Source organism: Astyanax mexicanus, chromosome 5 (assembly GCF_023375975.1).
Source record: "Astyanax mexicanus isolate ESR-SI-001 chromosome 5, AstMex3_surface, whole genome shotgun sequence".
NCBI lineage: Eukaryota > Metazoa > Chordata > Actinopteri > Characiformes > Acestrorhamphidae > Astyanax > Astyanax mexicanus.
Window position 1 is genome coordinate 11,723,065 of NC_064412.1, and position 25,572 is coordinate 11,748,636.

The window sequence follows — 25,572 nt, forward strand, 5'->3', positions numbered from 1 at the left end:
TCTTACTTTCACTTTTTGTATATTCGAAGACTGCTCTATCTGTATGTGCAAGCATGCTGTCTAGAGGTTATTTAGTCAAATAAATCAGTATTAAATAAGCAGATGAAAGTCATGTTGAATGTACACAGTTTTCATCTTCTCATTGAAGGGTGTCACTAAGTCAAGACATGTTTGGTGTCTGAAGTTTTCTTTATTTTGTATTGGAGCTGTGGAGCTAGTAAAGCTAAAATGGTTTAGGACTCTATTTTACACCCTAAACAAGACACCTAACTCTTGCATGACATGCATTTTTTATTTCTCTTTGCTATGTGGGCTAATTGGCACCTGATTACTGTAAAAACAAATAATTATCTTTTTACATGATGTAGTTTCTGAGAAAATTTTTGTCCACCTATGAAGACTTCAGTTTTATATTTCGATAGAACACAATAAAGTCGCAAATGGTAATGATGTGCAAAACATTTATTTTGTGCCTGAACACAGTGCAAAATAAAAGTAGAAACAACAATTTAAGCATTAAGCATTATGGCTTATTTGACATAATATACATAATATAATAAAGTAAAAAACAAACATTTACTGTATTTACTGTTCATTTTAATTTCTGAACAAAATCGAAACTGTAAGGTGTCAAACTCTTCTGCCACCACTAGGTGACAGTATAATGACCTCATAAGAGGATATCAGGCCTATGTAGAGCAAAATTTTGTGTTGTGGTCTAGACAACACAATCCTGGGAGGATAAACATTTCCTAACCTTTAAAAAAACGTTTTTAATGCAGTAAATTCCACCTCTGCAGCGCCTTTCAGGTTCAACTGTGCTATAGGCGTGGATTATTTACAATATGCAGATCAGTCAATCAATAATTATACCTCCTCCTTGGTGACGTCCAACCATCAACCATCCAACCATTACCCCTCCCATTTTTAAGCCTTTTTCAAATTTGAGCTGAAGGTGGAGTCACCAAAAATCAGGGGCTTTAGTGCCCCTTTAAATAGCAACGATTCTTGTAAATATATCTGTGCCGATGAGCGACAAAGAGCGTTCAGGAAAATGGTCTTTGACAAGAACCTTCACAGCTTAAACCAGCAGGTCAGTTTTCTCTGATAAGAAGTGTTGGACTTGTCACTCTGCGCCATTAAAATAGCAATCCTCCAAAATGAGAGCGCACCTGGCTCTTAAAGGGAATGACAAGCAACACACTGATTGGTTTATTTCATGTTAAGCCCAAAACACAACAATGATTAATAAAATAATTAGTACATGCCTTTTTGTGTGTTGTAAGCTACACAAGACATACTTTTCCCGTCATTATGAGAGCAATAGAACTTTCAAAGTAAATGGAGCATAATAATTTGCATATTGCATCCCATACAGCAATTGGATTTCAGTTTAACTAACTGAGATGCATTAAACCACCAAGTGTAAATACCATTAGAGATAAAAAAAAAAAAAAGAGATAATCATTTATTAGTCTCACAGAGGGGTAATTTAAAGTGGTACAGCAGCAAAGTGATAGCAATTCACACAGATTTCCAAATCAGTAGACCTATTGATCTTGGAGTTGTGGCTGATGGCCTAAGAAAGCCTCTCTAATGATTAACCTCAGTCTTTACTCAGCATGTTATTTGCTGACAGGTCTGAAGGCTAAAAGACTCTGGTGCTCTTTCACTCAAGCTGTAATCTGATTTTAAAACTATTGGATTTACATTCACCTTAAATAAAAGGACACCTATCTTTCAGTCATTCTAATACACTCAACCACAAAGAGGTCCCTGGCAGAATCTACACTACATGGACTAAAGTTTTTGTTCATTGTTTTATCCAAAATCTTTTGTTGGAGTAACTGTCTGCTGTCTAGAAGAGATGTAGAGTGCAGAAGTAGAACTACTTCACTATTGTACTAAAGTACTAAAATACTGTATCTGTATCTACTGGAGTATTATTTTTACTTCACTACTGTACTAAAGTACTAAAATGCTGTATCTGTATCTACTGGTGCATCCGATTGAGGCATCCTCCAGGGCGCCTGAGGGCACTCCAGACCAGCACTGAGGACTAATTAGGCTAATTTTGAACACCTGCAAACACCCTATTTAAGGGAAGCCAACTAGCCACTCAGAGCTGGAACGCTGAAGCTGGTCAGAGCGAATCTATGCCGGTTTCTCTTTCTTTTGCTTCTGCTCTGTCCACGGCAAGTGCCGTTTCCTGTCTGTGCTTGGAGCAAGACTGAGCGGCATCGCCGTCTTTTTTAACTCCCCTCTCTAGTTTTCCTGTCCTCTTTCTCTCTCTTTATTTTAGTTTGTGTGTGTTTAAAGCAGCTTCAAGACACGCACTTCTCTCACCTTCTCTCTCCGCCCACTGTTCCTCTCCTCTCAGGTGGAACTGCGTTTACTCCACAAGCACCTCAGTTTACTTCTCTGCTTAGTTTGGAAGCTCTCTGGGTTAATTAACCCTCGCCTCGTGTCGTTAAGAGGTAGCCACGCTCCCAGCCAGCTTTGTTTACCTAAGCATGATTTTTGTTTTCCACCTGTTTTCGGTGGATTATAAGGGCGGATAGTACAGCCGTGTCCCAACCACTAGTTGGTGTAAAGGTAGAATATTGGGCTGCGACCATGATAGACTTGGTTTGATCCCCCAGTGGGTTGAGGTTCAATAATAAGAATTGTGATGAATCATATTATGTAATGAAAAAAATAATAATAATAAAAAATAATATATATATATATATATATATATATAACAATTATATATTTATTATTATTATTTCCTTTTTCTTGGGTTTACCTGCTTCTGCAAGATCTACTGTTATGCAACTGGGTTCTACAGCTCTCTGGGCTAGAGAGCTGCCTATCTGTAGCACTCCATCCTATTACACTAAAATGTTGTATCTGTATCTACTGGAGTATTATTTTTACTTCACTACTGTACTTAAGTAGTAAAATGCTGTATATGTATCCACTGGAGTATTATTTTTACTTTACTACTGTACCTAAGTACTAAAATACTGCATCTGTATCTACTGGAGTATTATTTTTTCACCTACTTCCACTTTACCACTTCACTACATATTTTAATACTTTTACTCTAATACATTGTTTATGTGCTGCATCGTTACTCGATACATTTATGTTAGGAATCATTCAAACCCACATTATCACTAAAGCCAGAGTGGTAGATGCTCTGCACTCTCACTGGGTTTGGTGATGCTGCTCATCATTGAGTGAATTAAGCAACATCATTTCATATATAACACAGTTCTTTCACTGTTCCACAGCTCAATGCTTGGGGGCTTTACACCCCCTCCAGCATATCTCTGGCTTTAGGCTTTATGCATTGTGCCAACGGGTTCATTTTTATCTGCTCCAAAAAGTCCTGTTCTATTGGCATTCTATTCTTTATAAGGACTAGACTGTACAAGCTACGTTTGTACGATTAATGTCAGCAATGTGCATTGTTTAAAATAATTTGGATATATATATATATATATATATGTGTACCTGCATGAGTTTCCAGAAGTTGCCGCTGACCAAATCCATAAGCATCATCACTGCTTAAAGTAGAAGCTTGCAGACCACACAGAATTCAAATAAAATGCATTTAAATCAGCAGTGTTATAATAAACTAAAAATAAAAAATCAATGTGTCTTGATATCTTGGTTCAAAAGGTTCAAGAAATTGATTAGTATTTTTTTTTTTGGCTAACAGTGCCACCAGGTGGATGAAGAAAAAGTTGCAGGTAAGCCCAATGACGTGCAAAACCCTGCCAGTATGTGCCCATGCAGGGAATCTGGCTGACATTTCAGAAACACCGGCTGTCCCAAACCGGCTCAGCTAATCATGCCTGATAAGGTTATTGCTGTATGAAGAGAGCGAGACTCTACAGAGCGCAACAACAGGCAGCAGCACAGTTCGCCTCCACGGAGAAAGACCAGAGAGGATTTGAACTGCAGGACTCAACATCCTCCTCACTGCTGGGACCTGACGTAGAATCCTCCTTTGTTACATTCAGCTATCTTTTTTAAAAGAAGCTTAGGAACAGCAAAAAAAGGCAAGAAAAGAAAAGAAGGGAATCTTATACATTACAACACAAAGAGGTTTTGTTAAGAACTATTTTATTAAACGTAATACTAAAATCAGAGACAACATCTAAATAAATTAGGCAAACTAATAAATACAATGCAATGTTTAAACCAGTAAACAAATAAAAGGAGAGATATAATCCTACGTTTACAGTATGAAGGACTACAGAACAACGTGTCTAAGAAATAAAGATCTTACGTTAAAAAAATAACAGATGTACAACAGCTAAAATGAATCAGTTTACACTTGCTTCTATTTATACAGTTACTATTTACGCATACATATCCGTCATGGCCACATTGTCCACTTTTAGGTAATAACAAGCTCACCCCGTGATTTAGATTTCGATTTTTTTGTGTGTGAGTTTGTTTTCTGTTTCACAGAGTGCTCAAACAGATTTACAGCATTACACTCCAGTGCAATTATATATGGTCTTATTCAGATACAAATCATCTGTAACAAATATATAGAGAGATTTATATATATACTTTTATATAACAGCAAAATATAGGTTTGACTTTGGTGGCAACACTCTATTCTGATGTAATACAGTGCTTTACATGTGCAAGAGGAAACAATACACAATATCACACACACTCATGCACACTCACTTCTACACCCACACTCATCCGTGCACACAAACACTAATCTCTATCTACTTCTGCTCCCAACTCTCTGTGGAATGCTTTGGGGTGATGGATTTGCTAATGAGTATGAAAGTCCCCCAAACACGCACCCCCTGATTTCACAAAATGCCATGTGTCCTTGAAACTGGCCACGCAAGATCTGATAATGAATTCAGAACTCATTATGAGTCATCTTTTATCATGCCTGAAACGATACGCATCAAAAATAATGAGCGTTAGAAGGTCGGGGATGGGTGTGCACAGTTGCGTGTGATGACAGGCAAAAAACGCTGCCGCTGTATTTCAGTCTTTCTTCTGTAAAAGTGGGGATTTGGGTTTTTTTGCTTTGTAAAACATCTATGAGGCTCTATCTGGTGGGATTTTGGAAGATTACAGAAGTGATATGTGTGATGATAAAGTGCAGCAGAAAAGAGCAAACAGCAGAGTTCCTGCAGCAGGTACTACTTAAACCCCCTACTGACAGAGAGAAAGGGAAGAGTGGTGTCTGCATAGTAATGTGCTGTCTGGATTTGGATACGCACTCATAGCGGATGTCTGCAGCATACGAATACATCCAGTGATATTCTGGATGATTCGAAAAAAATATATATTGCGTAATATTATGTAACCAAAACCCAACATCTTCCAAATGTCACATGCCAACATCGTATTGATGTATTTTACCAACAATTAGTTGTAAGGCATTGTGATCAAATCCAACATCTTCCAAATGTCACATGCCAACATAGTATTGATCAAATATACCAACATTTAGTTGTAAGGCATGGTGACCAAAATCCAACATCCTGTAAATGTCACATGCCAACATTGTTTTGATCTAAAATATACCAACATTTAGTTGTAAGGCATGGTGTCCAAAACCCAACATCTTCCAAATGTCACATGCCAACATCGTATTGATGTAATACACCAACATTTAGTTGTAAGGCATGGTGGTCAGAACCCAACATCTTCCAAATGTCACATGCCAACATCGTATTGATGTAATACACCAACATTTAGTTGTAAGGCATTGTGACGAAAACCCAACCTATTCCACATTTCATAATGTCACACCCACACATAGAGAAATTCTAACATTGTTGGAATGAAGTTTTTTGGTCATGGTGTTAAGTGACCAAAATCTAACGTCTGTCTAATGTTAAACCCTGATTTTTTTTTAAGGATTGTGATTTGGTTTCTGAGTTCCATCCAAAATTCAACATCTCTAGAATGTTTGGTTTTGACATCAATTGATTTTTAACTATAAATGTATCATCTTTCTGATGTTAGTCTCTGCCAAACTGACCTGCTGATTATGTGGCCAGCACGGTGCCTCAGAGTCCCTCTCTGACCTCAGGCCTGTAGTTTTGTGGTACAAAGGAAGACTAAATAATAAACACTCAGTTCTTCCAGACTGCTTTAGCAAACTGAGGTGTGCTGGGCGAGTCCTGCTCAGGTCTTAATATACAGCTCCTCCTCTGGAGTCAGGCTGGAGTTCAATAGTACTCATATTGCTTGCTGGTGATGTTTTTATATTGAGTTCATTCTTAATAAAATTAGCTAAGAAAGCTTGATGACCTATGCAATATGCATTATTCTCCTGCATAGTACAGTATTGCTGACATACCATAGAACAAGGTTTTGAATGATTTCAGTTGTTTAGAAATGCAGTTTCTTCTGCTCAGTGCAATTTCTTAAAAATGAGTTTATGGAGACAGTATTTGGAACAATGTGTACAAATGTAGATAAAATACCTTAACAATTTACATAGAAGGCTGTCTGTGTATTTTGTAATGTGTGTGTATATATAAAAATAATTTGAGAATTTAAAAGAAATAAAAACAACTGCTATCAGACATTTAGGAGTATTTCAATTCAGTAATGGGTGACTCCAACCCTGGAGAGCCGCAGCACTGCACAATTCAGTGTTTGTTTTTTCATTCTACCCTGGCTTGCCTGAATTACAATAGGCAATTTAAAGGCACCTTGATGATACAGTGTTAGGAAGACACTATTTATGCAGTGCTGCAGCCTTCTAGCCTGGAGATGACCACTTGTGGTTTACAATGAGCTGAAATTTACTTATATGCAAAGATAAGATTATGGTCACGTCATTTCAGATGAGAAACAATAGATTAAAGCACTTAACAACTGTTGACCACTGGAGAAAAATACAGTTAAATGGAATATTTTTTTTTGTTGTTGGCTAAGCGGAAAGGAACTCCACAAATTAAGCCAACAGGCCTCGTTAAAAGTGTGCTGGTGACATGTTAGGAAAAACCAACCACAAATATTAGAAATTAATTCACATGGACAAAGCTGTAACAGACACGAATGTGAAAAAATAAAAAGACGCACTTGTGCACTGGAGAAATAAGGCTAAAAACATTCTCTTGTCTAAAAAAAAAGAGGAAAATCTCATAACTTAGCCTCCTCTCCACTTTTCGGCAAAAGTCTCTGCTTTAAAGAAGCACGTCTGCAGATGCACTGAAGACCCAGAAGGCATGTGAGGCAGGAGCAGTCAGGAGAGGGGGAAATGTTTGACTGACCGCCACCGTGCCCCTCTCTCAGTAGTTGTGTAAATGAGTGCCAGGGAATGAAAAAACAGGCTTGACCGCTGAGAATCAGAGCTGAGAATCTCCCAGATGGTTGAGCTCTTCCGTGTTTTTCTCCACCCCTCCGGCCGCTCGCTGGGAGAAACCGGCGGCGATCTCATCGAACGTCCGTCCCTTCGTCTCAGGAACTTTGAAGTATGTGAAGACGAAGAAGACCACTAACAGTATGGTGAAGATGATGAAGACGTATGGGCCACAAAGACGCTGTAGGAAAGGGAGAGAAAAATAAGCATATGTTTTGAAATTCAATTAAATACAGACATTATAACATGTGGTGGACTGCATACAAACTTATTACATACAGTCTATATATGTCTGCTGGTGTCTTACCTCCACATACTGGAAGCACATTCCCACAATAAAGTTGGCCGTCCAGTTGGAGAATCCGGCCACGGCGAAAGCGGAAGGACGGGGGCCTTGACTGAACAGCTCAGCCACAATGAACCAAGGGATTGGACCTGGTCCGATTTCGAAGAAAGCCACAAAAGCGAAAATAGCAACAATGCTCACGTAGGACATCCATTCCAACTGGTTCTGTAAAAAAAAAAAAAAAAAGACATAAGCTGTTAGAGATACACAATCACAAAACATGAACGCCTGCATGTGTGTGTCTGCAGGAACGTACCAGCAGTGCTAGGGCTATTGTCATCAGAATAGCTGATCCAGCCATGCCCAGCAGTCCTATTAAGTGTAGAGACCTGCGTCCGGCTCTCTCCACTAAAAACAACTACAAAAGACAAGAGAAAAACAGATGTTAAGCATACAATTTCAAGATGATACATGAAACTATTTTTTAGTGTATTGGTATTTGTTGCTTTAATGCAGAGACGGGTCAAACATGTCCAAAACAAGCTGGTGTGGTTGCAGGTTTTCACCAGCTGCCCACTTGATCTGTTAGGGCATAGTGTTTCCCAACCTTGGGGACTGAAGGCTAGTGTGCTACCACCACAGCACTATTGGGAATGTGTGCAATTGCTGTAAAATAAGGCCTTAAAAATATCAGGTGGAAAAATGAAGAGAAAAGGCAAACAAAGGAAGTGCCAGATGGCATGGCTCAAACAAAGGACCAAGAAGCAAACTTAAAAAGGGATGTTAGGACAGACTTGGTGACTTTATCACCTTTCCTTGAGATCTTGTTCTTTTCTCGTTACCCATTGTTCCCAGTCCCCCTCTAAAAAGGTGCGACAGAGAACTGTGATTTGACTGGGATTTTGTGCTGTATCTCACAGCTGAGCCTAGTCAGTGCTGATTACACCTGGGGATTCTGGGACTTGGAGTTTTTTTGTCCCAGATCCACCAGATCTTCCAGTGCAGCTTCCAGGCCCTTTGCTGTATGTTGGGGATACGTGTTGCTTTCTTACAGATTCCACTTGTTTAATAAGTTGGTCAGTCTTCAAACATCTAATGACATGTGTTTCTGCTTGACTAGAATGAAAACATGCTGTAACCGATGCCTAATATGGGCAGGTTTGACAACCCTGATCTGATGAATGGACTTTGCAAGATTTGTTGGCCTGAGACTCACCGACACTACAGTGAAAGCGGTATTGACGACTCCAGCTCCAATAGTGGCGTAGACAGGCTGCTCCACACCGGCCTTCTCAAAGATTGCAGTAGAGAAGTAGAACACCTGTACATGTAAACAGCATAAAAAAAAAACATTAGCACCAGTATGTGCTACTGATACAAAAACTAAACAGTTCAAGCTAAAATCAGCCTGCACAGCTCCTCAAGGAGGATTATTTGATTTTAAACTTGTAGCCTGAATGTGGCTATTCACCCTAAAGCGTATTTCCTTTAACCCCTGCTTTGTTCACATTAGGTCTATATTTGTTTGTGTACAAACATGCAGTTGGTTTACTTACAGCATTAATGCCAGACAGCTGCTGAGACAGTTGCAGCATGACAGCAATGACCAAAGGCTGGCGGTAGATTGACGAGCGGAGCAGCTCTGGAATGGTCACTTTTTTCTCCCGCATCATCTGTCTGCTTTCCTCTTTCATCTCCTGCATGTCTGCACTCACATCCGAGGTGCCACGCAGCTTTTTCAATGCTACAAACACAAACACACCCAAATAAAAAAGAGAAACATTAGAATTCTATTCTGATCCATGTAAATTTGTGTGAAAGATCTGATGCTTTCTGGGAGCTTCAAAGCAAAATATTCTGGTTAGGTGTTGTGCTGGTTGGTATGTATGTATGTGTGTATTTGTGTGTGCTGACCTGCTTTGGCTTTGCTTTCCTCATTGCGGTTAATTAGGAGATATCTGGGGCTCTCTGGACACATGGGAAGCAGGATGCACTGCGCCAAGGCTGGAATGAAGGTGAAGCCCAGCAGGAAAGGCCACATAGTTGCATTGCCCATGATCACATCCAGACCAAACACCTGCATCACAAATAAAACACAGTATTGTTTCCAATCTGTTGCATTGTGAAACACACATAGAAGAAGCAGAAGTAACCTTTAATGATTTTCTCCTATTGTATTTATTTTATCGTTATATTGTCTTTAATGTGACAGGTATGCCATTAAACAGGTGTAAAGCAATGTCTAAATCTCACCTGTGCCACAAGGATGCCAACGACAATGCCTAGCTGATGAAGGGTCCCCAGGGCTCCTCGCAGTGCGGTTGGGGCCACCTCGCCCACATACATAGGCACAAATCCAGTGGAAAGGCCAGAGTAAAGCCCCACTACGAAACGCCCAGTAATCAGCATCTCCCATGAAGAGCCCATCTTAGAGAAGCCCATAAGTGCTGCTGCCAGGAAGGCAAGCACATTAGCTAGAAGCATTGAGTTCCTCCTGCAGAAGCACAATCAGAGAGAGAGAGAAAGGAGAGAGAGAGAAAAAGAGAGAGAAAATAAGGATTAAGGAGGAGTCTTTTTACCAGAAAGCTTTTACAGAAGCAATAGATTTATATAAGCTTTCACCAATTGTTAAGTAGGGATGGGAATCACAGGGCATTTCACCGTACGATATTACCATGATATATTGCCCACAAAAATGATGATTTCACGATACTCTGACTCTGCAATACTCAATATCTCACAAGACAATTCTCTAAGATACTTCAGGGCATCTGTGTCACTGAAATAAGCAAATACCAGGAATTATCGATTTATAGGTGCTCAGAGTTTCACCGAATTTGACAACCAATAATCTTCACTGCAGGTTTACCCTATTTATTTGATTAGCGCCACCATGTGGAGTAATGAAGCAGTAACGCTCCTATGTTTTAATAAATATAATGGCATTAGATGCCACATATTCATTCCATATTGCAAACGAAAATAATAGGCTATATCTTTATTACTATTTGGTCCCATACCTATTGCTTGAGGCATCTAAATATTAAATTATATATAATCCACAGAAATTTATCAGAAGTAATCAGTGCGTACTGGACTTACCTTCCAAAGCGGTTGACGAAAAGTCCGACAGAAAAGGAGCCAAATATCCCTCCCACAGAGAAGATGGCCACTGATAAAGACCACAATGATGTGAGGGCTGTGTCAGTGATGGGCTCCTGATACCGGTCAAACCACGTCTCATTGTAGAAACTCTCGATGATCTACAATACACACAAACACACACAATTGTAATTGGTGGCTTATTTGTACATCATTGCAAACACATGTAGTGATTAAAATAATAATCAATCAGCCTTGTTTAGAGAGGTCTGCAGTACTGGTGTCCAAATGTAGCACTGCCTGAAAAATAATAATAATACCTAAGCAATTTTGTCTATCACTGAATCAACATACAAGAAATAAATATGTTAAATGCAATTGCCACATTTGTCCTGAAGATGGCATCAAGATCTTTGTTTTGTTGGCATTTTTTTTTCTCTGCTGTGGCTGAATGAGGAAAAGGGCAGAAGAGAAATCAAGTTACAGAAGCTATGTGCCGGTATGTGTTGACCAATACTGTGACTGAGACAAAGGGCAGAAGCTTTACAAAGATGAATTTATGTGTGGATAAATGTGAGGATTTATCCACAATATTTTTATTTTATTTATTTTTTTTGTTCAGCCTTTAATTATGTGACTGTTAATGCCTTACCAGTTTTATCAGTTTTAATACACTGTAATATATCAATTTGGTCTCTATGGTTTTTGACATTTTTGACATAATGGGAATCTGGAAGTTCTCTACATTGTGTCATAATTTCATGACGATTGGATAAAAGGAAATGCTCTATAATTACGTGGAATAAAGTCTTTTCACACTGAAAGTTATGATTTCTTACCCCTCTTATGTAAAGTTCCCGTTTTGGACTTGCCAGAGTTTCAGAGGGGATTAAAGAGTGTACTGGAAGTGGTGTGAGTGCATGTCTGCACGTCCTGAATAGGATGGCAGGGAGGTGTGTCACAGGAACAGCGCTATGTTGTGATGAGAGTCTTAACAGGGCAACCGTTCAGCCAGATCAAGTTTCTGCATTTTGGGAGCAAGTGCTCTAAGGCACAACACTATCTCTCTCTTTCTCTCTCTCTCTCTCTCTCTCTCTCCACTCTTGAGTAAAAGATGACACTGTCCATGGTCTCCGACATCGTAAAAATGTTGCACATGCTTGCATCATGTGCCTGTCATGGATACCTGGCACATGAACTGACGCTATACAGTAGTGTTATACAACGTTGTTTAATAATACAGACACTGGATCTGTGCCAGTCACGAGTAACTGGACAGAGACATTGCTTATGTTGTTTTGGTTCTGTACTCTAGCACACTGGATGTTAAATAAAAAAGTGATTTCATAAGGTTATTAATACTAATATTAATACTACTCAGTCATATTACATCATATTTTATATTCAATAATAATACATACAGTGAAAACATCTGTATTTTAAACAAAATCTCATGTTTTATTTTGAATGTTTTGTGTTTTTTTTTATAGGATGATAAAAATAAAATAATTAAATGATAAACAAAGTAATACATTTATCTGGTTCAAATATTAATCTTTTGATTTTTTTGATCAATTAACATTTTTTTGTGTTATACAGCTTTTGTAATAATACCTAAAATTCCAAAACAATACCTAAAATGTAAATTTGTGCAACTAAATAAAGAATTATTATTTAAATTGTTTTTTTTCCAAAACATATATACAGATTTATATATAGAAGGTATATTATTTCTGCATGGTTCATTAAATTTATTGCATGCTTACAATAATAGTATTTCTTTTGCATATTGTACTATTTCAAAGAATTTAAGACTCTAAAATTTAGGATACGTATAACACAACTAATTCAAACTAAAATACACAAAAAGATACACCTTTTAACTGTTTGCATGACCTACATCTCAGTTTCCAAACAAAGCCTAATAAATTATAAAGCAGCAGCTGCAGAATGGCTCAGATGAAACACACAGTCCATTCATGTCGGAGCTGAAGGCTGACTGAAGTGTGTTTAACAGAACTATTTTTGAGACCTTGTTCATGATAAGTTCTGTCTGTATGAGAGCGTGTCTTTCAGAAGGTGGACTATGGGGCAATGAGCCCTTGAAGGTGCAACAATCTTATCAGGAGGTGACGTAAAATGAAATCTTGCATCACTAATTTCTCAATGCTTTTCGTCAAAAAAAAAAAAAAAAAACAATTACTCATTTATCAGCATTACAAAAAGGAGAGCCACACACACAAACACAGACAGACATCTGACTTAACCATTAATAAATCAGCAGCTAAGACCTGCTTTAGTTTAATTAGTTCACACAGTAATACTTTTTTTTATTTTGCATATCTGCCAAATTGCCAAAAAGCTTGTTAAATCCCATCTAAATGTTAAATTTGGATAAATGATCCTAGTGTAATACACTGAAAGTCTAATGCTAAGTGTTGGCCTTAACCATAAAAATGTGAGAATAAAAAAGTGTAAATAAAAAATAAAGAAAGTATGAAAAACTGTTATGTTGGCCTAACAATAAAAGTGTGGGGAAAAAGGGTAAAGAAAAAAGTGTTAAAAATAAAAATCTGAGAATTAACAAATGTGAATAAAAAAACAAAAAAACTGTTTAATATTTGGTGTTTAATCTTTAAAGAAATTTTGTTAATTTTGTTAATGTTTTTTTTAGATAGGCCTGTCATGCTAACTATTTTTGTTCAGATGATTTATGGCACTGGAAATAATTATGATTATGCTATTACTGTCATTTTATCCATTGAAACTACATGAAAATATAATAGCACAATAATAAAATAACACAATAATACAATTACATCCTTTATATTAGCAACAACCTTGTAATTTATTTATAATATACAGATATCAGTACTGAAATTGTTTCATTGCAGTTTGTTTCCACTAAGCATTATCTTTGTCAGATTAATATACACAGATTCAAAATTAAAATATATTCTAATATTGTAAAGATGCCCCAGAACAGTTTTTCATGAACTAATTTGTTGTAATGTTTCTTTATCAATTTAACTGTAAAATCACTTATGGCTCAAAGAAAGAACAGAGAGTACAGAAGCCGAACACTAAATGAGATAGAAGCCTTTGTTTGACATGTTAAGAAAGGCAAAGGCACAAGGTCATTGATCAGTGAGGGTGCCAGAGGTAGCTTCAGGAATTTCTCACGCTTCAATTACAGGCTGGGTTGATCAAATCTGTCCGCTAGAGTTCTTACAGCCCTTGATGAACAAAGTTGGTTTACCTAAAGGAACAGGTGTTCCTTTAAGCTTTGCTGACACCAGGAACATAGAGTCCTGACCAGCCTGGGCTGAGTGATACTCCCAGTTCTAAAAAAGAATAATTCTCTGATCAAAAACTAATCTGCATTTACTGCATTCATCAATAGAGTGTGCTGCATTGTACCTGAACATGAGTGTGTGTGTGTGTGTGTTTGTGTTAGTCTGGAGTGCTTATTGCATATTGTGGGACCTTTTAAGCTACAGGGTAGATGCGTACCCTTATCTTGCGTATTGTATGAACTCACATGATCGTTGACGTTCAAGTGCTGGCAAGAACACTTAACTAAAACTAAAATTAGCCTTGAGTTTCTGTCCAAGTGTCTCTCGCGTCAGGGTCAGCATAATGTAACTGTGTGTGTGTGTGTGTGTGTGTGTGTGTGTGTGTGTGTAATCAATACTTACTTTCTGAGGAGCGTTGATGACACCTGTGTTGTAGCCGAACTGAAGAGAGCCAATCACAGCTGTTCCTACTGCCAGCATGAGCTGCAAGGTCAACTTCTGTAGACGGACAAAACAAACAAAAAAAAAAAACAGAAATTTAATCGTCAATATTCAATATACACTCATTTTACACACAAGAGCTGTGTATTGGCAAGGCCTTGGCGATACAATATGTATTACAATACAGAGAATATGATGCAATATATCAAAAAATACTGCAATACTGTAAGCAAAATGATATATTGTAATTGTTGTTTTGATGATTGTTATTTTTTTGTTTTAGGAAATTATTATTATATTTTATAAAATCTGATTTAAAGAAAAGTTTATGCAATCACAACAGTGATTATCTAACTATCAGTCAGGGTTTAAACAAAACACTAAATATACCACTGTCTAAGAAAAATCTTTACGGGTTAATGTAATAATTAAAAACATAAAATTCTCTACTTATTTGATATATCAATATTTTCTTTCACCTCTAATACACACATGTAATTTTGACCATGAATACACATGAAATATGTAATCTAAAAATGCTCCTATAGGATTTTTGCAATCTTTCTCTCTCTCTTTTTCGATCTCTGTCTCTCACAGGACTTCATTTCTCAGATTTAACAGCTTAAGCTAAAGCTAACCCCGGACATAGCTGTAGGTAATGTCTAATAAGGACATGCTTGGACCTTCTGCGAGAGCCATACAAAGACACCATTTAATTCTGTGTTTCTCCAGAAGCTGCCAAACAGCAAAGACTACATGTAAACACTGCCAAACAGGAAATCTGAAGAAATCTCAACACAGAACGGCTCTCTATGACAATATAATTCACAGTAATTCACACATAACCATGTTTTATTGAGACGATCCACAAGATTATATGAGAAGTCTGAAAAAAAATCTTAATCAATGAGTGGAAAAAAATCACTGATTCAAAACAGAGTTAAGGAAATGCTTGTACTTCAGTTCGTACAGCCTCTTCCTCATTCCAGATCTAAACAAACACAACTATCAGGTCAGAGTGTTCTGGCCTGGGCTTGTTAGTTCTTACACAGGCAAGTTAAGATGGACAAAGAGATGGACTTGTATTACAGCCAACAAGCGGATACTGGCCAAGATTTAAAAGTGAAAAGGGACTTATATGGCTTGGTTTAAAGATAGTAAAGAAGAATAAACAAACTTATGCAGTCTATTGTTGCATAAATGGGTATCACTTTAAAATAAGGCTCCTTCATGAAGGGTTTATAAATAGTTTATAAAGGAGTTTATTAATGGTTATAAATTAAGTTGTAAATACTTAAAAAAAAACATTAATAAGCACTTACATACACAGAAAGAACAAGTGACGATTACTGTTTTACATATCTAATAAAATAATATAGAAAGTTAATTTAGTCATTTAATATGTTATTATAGTCAAATGAATAAAATTATTAACAGTAATGTTAATCATGACTGATGGAAAAGGTTTAACAGTATAAATTATATTATTATATTATATATTTTGCACTTCCTTTTTATGTGTTGTAACTGCTTTTTAATGGTGTATAACCTAATTAATAATTATTAATAAACTTCTTAATAAACTCTTTTTTTATAAACCCTTGGTAACAGAGCCTTATTTTAAAGTGGTACCCATAAATATTATCATATTAATACTGTGATCACAGCATTTTAATGGGTTCTGAAATAAGATCAGAGGCCAGATTGCTTTATTTTCTTTTAACTTTCCCATCTAAATGTTTCTGCAGATAAAAAAAAAAACATTTTAAATAACATATTTAACAAGAGTTTATATCGAAGAAAGTTTGCTATTCATTAGAAATGAGAAGATAGAAGTAAGAAGGACATTTCCTTTGCTATGATACTTGGTGTGATATTGTGCAATATTGCACTTTACAGTCTCTAATTACAGTAATGCCTACGAAATCTTCTACGCATGTATTACAAACAATAGATAACATACTGCAATTTATATTCTACCTCAAGATTTAAAGACCTCACTATTCACAGTCCATGTAGAGAGGGAGGGAACTGCATCTGAGCTACACATTCATTGTCCGAGTTCCTGTTATTATGAAGAAGATTGTACTTGGTCTAATCCCACAGGGGAGCCTGAGAGCACATTTTTTCCACATGGCATGAAGCTAACAAACCACACCAAATGCTGAATCACACAACGCTGTCTCTAAAACCTTCAGAGAAGAACCCAGAGATCCAGACTTACGGGATTAGTTTTCCTGGCTCTAGATTTTCAATGGCAAATCCAAACTGACAGTAAAATATAAAAGATCAACCAAAAGTAAAACAAATGCACACCTGGTCACTTGATGCGTCTTAAACAAAGCCACATACAAATACAAGTGTACAAAGCAACCAAGACACATTTAAAATGTTAAACAGACGTGGTTTGGCATAAAAACTCCTTGATTAATTTGCACAGACGGTGCTTTATTATTCCTGGCTGGTTCTTTTACAGTCTACAAAAGCCTGTCCAAAAAAAAAAAATGAATAGTGAATTGTATACAAAACTTACAGGCTTACTTCATCCTAATGCTTAATACTCTGTACATACATGGAAGAAAACTGAAAGCTGAATAAGATATTCTTAAGCAACAGGAGTAAGACATGGATTTCTGGATCCGCAAGCAGGTTCTTGGTGTTTAATGAGTTAAAAAGTTTTATTTTCCTTGCTGGGGAGCTCAGTCCATCAGACAGATTGGAAACAGATTTGTTTCTACACAGCCTGCTCTTCTCTTAGGTTCCAGGCAGCACTAGAAGTGTGACTCTACCTCGGAAGTGAGGTTATGTTGTGGAAAAAGTCAGCATGTGTTTAAAGCCGTCATACATCTCACTTCACACACAGAAGCCAGAAATGCCTACGCACTCACAGACGCAAAACCCTGAGCGACAAAAAAGACGAATGCTGGAACTGAACACACCCATTTTCCTGGGCTGCTGGACTTCAGCCAATAAGAATGAGTGTTTAAAGAGCCGCTGGAGGTCAGCGAGTCTATGAGTGAGCTGTTTAACCAGCTCCAGTACAGGATGCAACCACACACACACACAAGCTCCATGTAGGCTTTGTGGAAAAAAAGTCTTAAAGTAGTAGCACCAAAGCATAGTCAAGCCAAAGTACATGTGCTGGTTGTACTTATTAAAATTAAATGCTTGACTGAAACGAACATCCTGCATATCCTGTCTGAAACAAACATAAAGCAACGATAGCTGGGCCAGCTTCCCTTATAAAGTGGTATCCTTCCTTTTCTCACAAGAGTCTGAGTGAGCTGGAAGCAGGAGACCTCTCAGGGTGTGTGTGTGTGTGTGTCTCTTTAAGAGAGATTTGGGCTTTGAGAATTCTAAATATGGAGACTTCAGCTCTCTTCTTGCGCAAGCGGGGTGTGTTCACGTTCATTTATGAAATACTTCTCTGTCACTTTTATGCCTTAAGCCTGTGTTAGGAAGGCAACAGAGGGGAGCATTAACAGCATCAACACCTTCCACGGAAGGAAAGGTAAGAAAAGGAATAAGTTATGCCAAAAAATATGCATAACTTTACAGTAGATGGAAAAATCTTACAGTGTAAAAAATATTGTTTTCCAAGTCATTTGAGGTTATTTCAGGACATTTCTTTTTTATCCAATCAGCAAAAAAGTTGACACAATGTAAAAACACCTAACAGATTCACATTAGAACTGGGTGATATTGTAAAAAAAAAAAAAAATACAATCTCCATAATTGCACAAATATCAGTTCTGATTTAGTTTATTTTAGTTCTTAGATATCAAATGAAAAAATATGTTTTTTTATTATGAGATTTGCCAAAACAGCACCATTTAGAGCTATCAAATATTCATAATAATGTTTTTTTATATTTATTTTTAATGCAGTCAAAACTGTGTAAGAAAAATAAACTTACATTTTAAACTTATATTAAATACAGTGCAAAAATAATCTCCTTATATAAGATTATACAAGAAAAAATCTCTATTATCCCATTTAGAAAATTGATTTAAAGTAAAGTGATTAATCAAATTAATTTGATTAATCTCTCAGTTCTAATTTACATTATGTCAAAAACTGAAAAAAGTAAAAGTGAAGATAGTAGGTTTTTACTGTATGCAGCATAAAATATACAGGCAAACAGCCCCTGCATGCTCATGCATATGCATACAGAGTTGTACACAAATGGTGACAGAACACGTGAGTGAGGTAAAACCCCACCCGTGGCCTCCACAAGCCCCAACAGCTCCAGACTAATAAACACACACACACAGACACACACATACACATAACTGTTCACGACACACATGTATATAACAAGCACACATAAATTCCATTGTAAGGATAGGGCGTGAGCTACATGTGGGGGATGGGACATCAGTGCCATAACATACGCTCTACTAACACTATACATCTGGATCCTTACCAGGAACGTGTGCCCCCCCCCCTCTCAGTGCCTATCTAACGCTTTCATTTCCTGCCTCTATCTCATTTTTTTGTAAAGCGTATGTAGTGTGGTTCTACTGTAAACTCTCACACCCCGTGGTTGATTATGCCAGAAACTGGCAGCAGTGCAAAGACACCAGTGTAGATCATGATGTTCGTTTACAGTAGACAACTTTAGATTTAATTCCCGGAAAAGCTGGAGGAAGATAAGGTGGTCATGTTTTTCAAAAGTATTTTAACAATCCTGTTTGCTCAAAAAGTGCAAATGTTAAGGAATATAACACTATGACCAGAACTGCTTGTATCCCATACTGTTAAAAGAACCTTTAGGGGTTCTTTTAAAAGAATGTTCAAGAAAAGGATTCAATATAAATACCCCTTGAAAGTTTCTTAAGAAACTTCTTACTACTTCTAACTAAGTGATGCTGTTTAAAAAAAGTAAGTCATGTGAAACCTGTCTACTACAGCCTGGTCTTTCCCAGACAAGGAAGTCGTCTGCGGCAGAAACTCATAGAGAGGTTGTATTCTTCTCCTGCTCTAAAAAGGCATGTCTTCACAAGGCAGTTCTAGTAAGCTCTAGTAAGACCACAAGGACATACAACATAAGCCCCTCCTATTGGCGAGCAGGCGCGTGTCTGTCGGTTTGGCTGAGTCAGAATGATGTGAAACTTCAACAAGAGGCTTTTACAATTTGTTTAGCTGAAGCCTGCAAACATCCCCTCTCTGGATTAGTGATATTTCTCTGCCTTTTTGACGTAAAGTTGCAATGTTTGCGTCATTCTCCAGGCATATAAAGTATGTGATCTTTGAGTTGCGCCTAAGCGCATGCTTGTGTGTTTTTCTTAAACAACCATCTTTAAGATAAACTGACTGTAATAACACTCAAACCAAGAGTGATGAGCTTCTATAATGTGTGGATGGCACTACAGTTTACTATATGCCACATTAGCAAAAAATATAACTCTCCAGGTTTAAGTGGCCAAGTTCAATCTTGTGTAAACACGGCTTCCATTACGATTAGGTCACAGCTCTCGAATTACACCTATACTCCAGCCTTAGTTTGCTTTGAGCAGGTCATGTGATGCAGCCAGCTGGGCAGTCCTGACACTCGGAAAAAATATGCAATAAGGAACAAGCCTTAATGACAGACACACGCAAACCTGTTCTTAAAAAAAGTGGGTGGAAAAAGACAAGCCACGGTTCAGGTTCACCACTATTCTGCTTTAGACTGACACTCTGTTTTTCCTTGATTGTCACCAAAGCAGAAACACACTCACACTGCTTCTGCCACAGGTCGTAAATTTAAAAACAGTACGCCTCAATATTCTACTGTGAGGAAACTGAGTTACAAAGCAGGTCACACACACCACCAAGAGTGAATTACTTCCTATTTCAACACCTCCATCATTCACAGTTCTGGAGAAGTGCATGCATTCAGGTCAAACAGACCCCTAAGTGGACTCAAAAAAGCTGATACATATCATTTAAAATTTAAAAAGCAATACATTAATGTAGCTGCTTAGATATGGGTGTGACATGTTTTTTTTCAATAAAACATTGTTTAAAATAATATAGTTTACATATAAACATCTATGCATGTTTCTAAACTTTACTTATAGATACTCTCATGTGACATCTCAGTTTGTCACTTTCTCTCATAATATGAGTTCCTGTTGTGGGGTTCTACACCACACATGTTCTGTTTTTTTTTTCCAATTAGACATTTGACCTTATATGTGAATATGTAAGGTGTTTGTAACTGAGTGGGATTTAATGTAACACAAAGATCTTGTATTTTTCACATTTTGACCAAATCTTGATCTGGGACCAAATTTCATGAAACAGGGTCAGACAGAAATCTTTTCACATCGACTTTTAACATCAACTGAAAACTGTTATATATATATATTTTTGCATTTCAGAGATACTGTGTATATTTATGTGTGAGAGCAGTGCTATACATGTAAATATGAGCAAACAATGACTATGACAGATGAAAATACATAAATAAGTTTTTACTTTTTGGTGCAACATGGTTACATAGAGAAGTAATTCATTTTAGTTATGTAGGAAGATTATTTTGCTATTATTCACCACTATTAGAGAATATATCAGACAGTAAGATTTCTATTGTATTTACTGTGTTAAACAGGGTTTTATTACAGCGCGTTTACGTAAGGAGATTTACTGGAAAGAAGTTATCCAGATGTAGACTGGAAGTGTTAAGTAATGAGCTCTTACAGAGCTTGCTGTGAGCATTTGGATCCTGTGGTAAAAGCTTGTGGTCCTGCCAAACCTACCACATCATGGAGCCAACACGGCCTGGCATCACGTTCTCTCGCTTGCCTTACTCAGCTTCTCCCGCCCTCTCTGGCTCTCTGTGAGCGTGACACCACAGTCGGCACGTCCTCCATCTCAAACCTCACCTCCCTCCAGTTTCACAGGGGCAACCTGAGAGCACATCATGAGTGCAGCACAGACACTAACCAGTTTATACCACCTACGGTCCTGATCCAACTACCCATAACCAGTTCCTTTCCATCCTGTCACCGAGGCCACATAAGCCCAGCCTGGGTTGTTGTGGAAAGCCTGTAAACAATGACCTGTCTTTCATGAGCAAGATTACACAAGCACAGTTCCTTGTCCACTTTCTCAAGGAAACAAATTATTGTAATGCCAATCTGGATTCATTCAAACCTTTGCTTAATCCTGTTCTCCTCATTAATGTTCATTAGGAAGAACTGACAGTAACAATGGAGAGCATACTCAGGGCGCAGTCATGCAGCAGTGTGACGGAAAGGAGCTGGACTGATTTCAGGAGATCAAAATGGAATTAAGTCTTTTGAAAGATCAAAAGATCCGCCTGTCAGATTCATCAACTATCAAATCTGTTTTTTTTGTGGAAGCAGGTTGCTAAAATTGAGCTCCATCAGATTCAATCAAACACAGGTCAACTGTACTTCTGACCCCAATTACTAGATTTTGCTCCAGCACTCAAACAAAGGAACTCAAGCTGTAATCTGCTGTATACCCTGGGGTGAGGGATAAGGGTTTAAACCAGAGTCACATCACGTTTGTCTGTGTTTGGCACGGCATGCATGTCAATCTCCCTATTCATCTCTCCCAACAATGCCTATTATTTAAAATGTTTGTCCAGCATACAGACAACCCCCCTAAACCAAGCCCTGAACCCCTCCCCCCAATGCCTCCTCACACAGGCATCAGTGTGATCAAGAAAAACCCGGTATGAAAAGCCCAAACACGAGGGTCTTATTAACACCATGTACACGTGTGCACGTTTTGCTACAGAGGGTACATGTGTTGAGCCATCAGTAACAACTCCAGACAGAAACACAACACTGGCAGCTGGTCTGATGGGAAGAGGAAGGTCTGTGACCCAAGCAGCTGACCCAAGCGACTGATTTCTATTCCCCAGCTTGGAAAGGTTAGCTGTGCTGCTGTTCTCCCTAAAGACACTTCAGACCCTTCCCAGCACGTCCACCATTAATCCCCTTATCATGAGCTGTGTTATAACAAGGACAATAATACAGACCTATATTTGTGACAACACAATGTTCAATGATTCAGATCTAGGAGCACAACTGAAGCAGAAGAAATTCTCAAGACTCAAAACATTAGCCACAAAGCAAACAGGGAGTTTAAATTAAATTACTGAACATGCCTTTAATTTCCAAAAAATGCTTCTATATGCCGGTTATCCTCTAGCGCTTCTATTAAAAAATCTAGACTCTATGCCTAACAGAACCCTGAGACAGGATGCAACTAACCACAGTGTGTGGGCGATGAGGTCAGGTTAGCCATATCAAACAGACTACTCGTCACGTATGAGCCTCTCAGCCTCTATGGTAATTCTACCCATCCTTTGTGAGGGTAATCAGCACTTAACCAATGCCTATTATGTCTATATAAAACAACTGAATTCAATAACAAAACACATATAGTTAATGTCATGCCAAAACATTTTGTATCCTCCTTTGTGTATTTTTCATTTTTTACTTTTTGATGTGACATGTGAATATGCCAGTTGTTCAATTTGATATTCAATCTGATGCTAAGACAATTTTTAACAGTTTTTTTTTTAGAAAAAAAAAGTCAATTTTAATGATGGATGATGTTGAGTGGGCATTTTAAAATTTAAAATGAATTCATGCTGATTTAAAGGGATATATCAGTAGGTTGTAACACTGTTTAGTACACTTAATATTTGCATATATATATATATATATATATATATATATATATATATATATATATATATATATTCTGATTCCTAGGCATAGTTATGACAAACATGAACCACACTGTGCGACGCAGCATTTATAGCTGATTTATTGAATGTCATAAATAAGAAAAATAAATAAAAAAATAAAATGTGTAAGAAGAACATTATTATTTCCTCCAGATACAAGTTAAATAGTTAAAAAGTGTTTTTGTTTGTTTTTAAAGTATATGGATTCCTTAAATAAAGTATATGGTTACATAAAATAAGCTTAGGTTAAAAATAAATACTTCTTATTCTCATTTAAACTGGTTTATTAAATGTTGTAAATGAGAAAGGTTCTGGTGGTGTTATTAAAAGGTATCTTAATTATCATTGTAAGAAACACATTATTAATGTTGGTTTAGCAGGAAGAGGCTGAATAGAAAACGGGTGAAATGATTAATGGAACGTTTACCAACAATTGTAAGTGATAAAGTCGTGTGTGTTTTTGTTTATGTATATGGTATAACGTTGCATTAAATAAAGCTTAAGTTAGCTATAAATGTAAGGTGAATCCAACAAAGGTAACCAGTAAAAATCAAAAAATCATCTCCCCCATTATCTCTCACTAGTTAATATACATGTTAATAATAATATTAATACGGTAATAATAGCTGAGTATCTGAGTATTAAGATGTTGAAGTGGTGATGGAGAAGTGATGGCAAACGTCAAATCAGATTGCATCAGGTCGATTGAGTTGAGCTGATGCTGGACACGTACTACACGATTCCCCCTCTGCTACCTTAGTTAGTCACCCTAGTGGAGCACTGACTCCATCTGAAGAACATCTCCAGGTCTTCTTTATAGAGCCTCTCTAAGCTTAAACCCGGCTTAAGATACCGGCACAGCGGCTTCTAGACCTAAGTCTACTCCTGTTCACCACGTATTTAAGCGTAAAGCGGGTTTAAAGCATATTATAACAGTAATAGCTACAAAGTATGAACATACAGTTCACTATCAGCTCTGGAACTAGCAGCAGTCAGTTAAATAGTGTAGCTTAGGTTACCTAGCTACACTGCTAGCTTATACAGCTAGCTAGCTTCATCTATCTTCTCGCTCTTATCTAACTAGTTATATTTCTCGCTATTGCTTCCAGCACATGAATTTCTATACCCCACAAAAGGAGAAACAAAGGCTACACACTTTTTCTGTAAGGTCCATTCCCCCCTACCCTGCCTAACTTTGTTTATCTAGTGTTATTAATGTGAAGCGGCCGGTTCTCAGACAGGCTAGTTAGCGCTAGCACTGGAATTACCTTCTCTCCCTCCATCGTGGCGTGTGTACAGTTGGACAGGCACGCGCTGGGCTGACGTCTCTGCCTTGTAACCCAAGTAGTTAGATAGGGTCAGTTACTGTCAGACTTCACTGCTTCTCCTCCTCTTCTTCCTCCGGTCGTCTTCGTCACTTTTCTCGAAGAAAAAAAAAGTATTTAAAAGCCGGTTTTAAAAAAGGATAAAAAGAAAACTTGACTAAAAAACTGACTAGATTAAAAAAAACCTTTAAAAACAAAGCTGGGCTGAATTCTAATAATAAAAACAACTTTCTGGCTAATAAATAAATTAAAATAACGAATTCCTATGTTAGCTCGCTTCCCGTCCGCAGATCCAGGGAGAATATTACTCTCTGTGGGCGTTTCGCCGGTAAGTTAAATATATAGCCATTTTTTGTCCATGGTGACGCAACCGCCACAGACCCCTCCCCCGGGGGTGTGTTCGGGGATGGCCTAGCAGAGGGTGCAGATTGGCTCTCTCAGCTCTGACTCACACAGCCTTTATTATTAGACATTAGCACAGTTTATTCACATTTTCTATAGAATAAAGACACACATTAGAAAAACACAGTATGGACAGCAACAATATGGTTACATTAAATAAAGCTTAGGTTAGCAAATAATGTTAGGTAAAACCAACAAAGGTCACCAGTAAATTAATTAATAAATAATAATATCCAATAATATCTAATAATAATAATAATAATAATAATAATAACAATACGAATAATAATAATAATAATAATAATAATAATAATAATAATGATAATGTAATAAAGGAGTATTAAGATTTTGAAGTGATTGAGATGTGATGGCAAACTTCAAATCAGATTGCTTTAATTATTTTTACTATTAGAATTTAATCCAGTTTTTTTTGTAAAGGCTTTTATCTTGTCATTTGTTTAGTCTATAGAATATATATACAATTTATATATATATATATATATATATATATATATATGTATAGAGCCCAGACCAATTTTTGAATATTAATGCCAAGTTAATGAAAACTGAATTATATAAATTTTGTGAGCAGCTCACTCATGTTTATTTCTTATCTTGGGCACACGACTGTAAATACTTTAAGGTAAAATTCT

General features: G+C 37.2%; 1 protein-coding gene across 2 annotated transcripts; it reads right to left on the bottom strand.

The window, feature by feature from the left end:
* Positions 1-4,099: 4,099 nt before the first annotated feature.
* On the bottom strand, positions 4,100-24,840 carry slc2a1b (solute carrier family 2 member 1b). Of its 2 annotated transcripts, XR_007439108.1 has the most exons (11): positions 24,461-24,840; positions 14,438-14,533; positions 10,740-10,900; positions 9,891-10,131; positions 9,552-9,714; positions 9,194-9,381; positions 8,854-8,958; positions 7,954-8,055; positions 7,659-7,862; positions 4,392-7,532; positions 4,100-4,336 (listed from the first exon to the last, which is right to left on the bottom strand). XR_007439108.1 is itself a non-coding variant. In XM_007253358.4 (10 exons), exons 1-10 carry the CDS (start codon positions 24,473-24,475, stop codon positions 7,338-7,340), a joined length of 1,470 nt encoding a protein of 489 aa, XP_007253420.1. In that variant the 5' UTR covers positions 24,476-24,840; the 3' UTR covers positions 4,100-7,337. The 2 variants fall into 2 exon arrangements, 1 of the variants encoding a protein (XP_007253420.1); XM_007253358.4 differs by having other exon boundaries at positions 4,100-7,532.
* Positions 24,841-25,572: the final 732 nt, after the last annotated feature.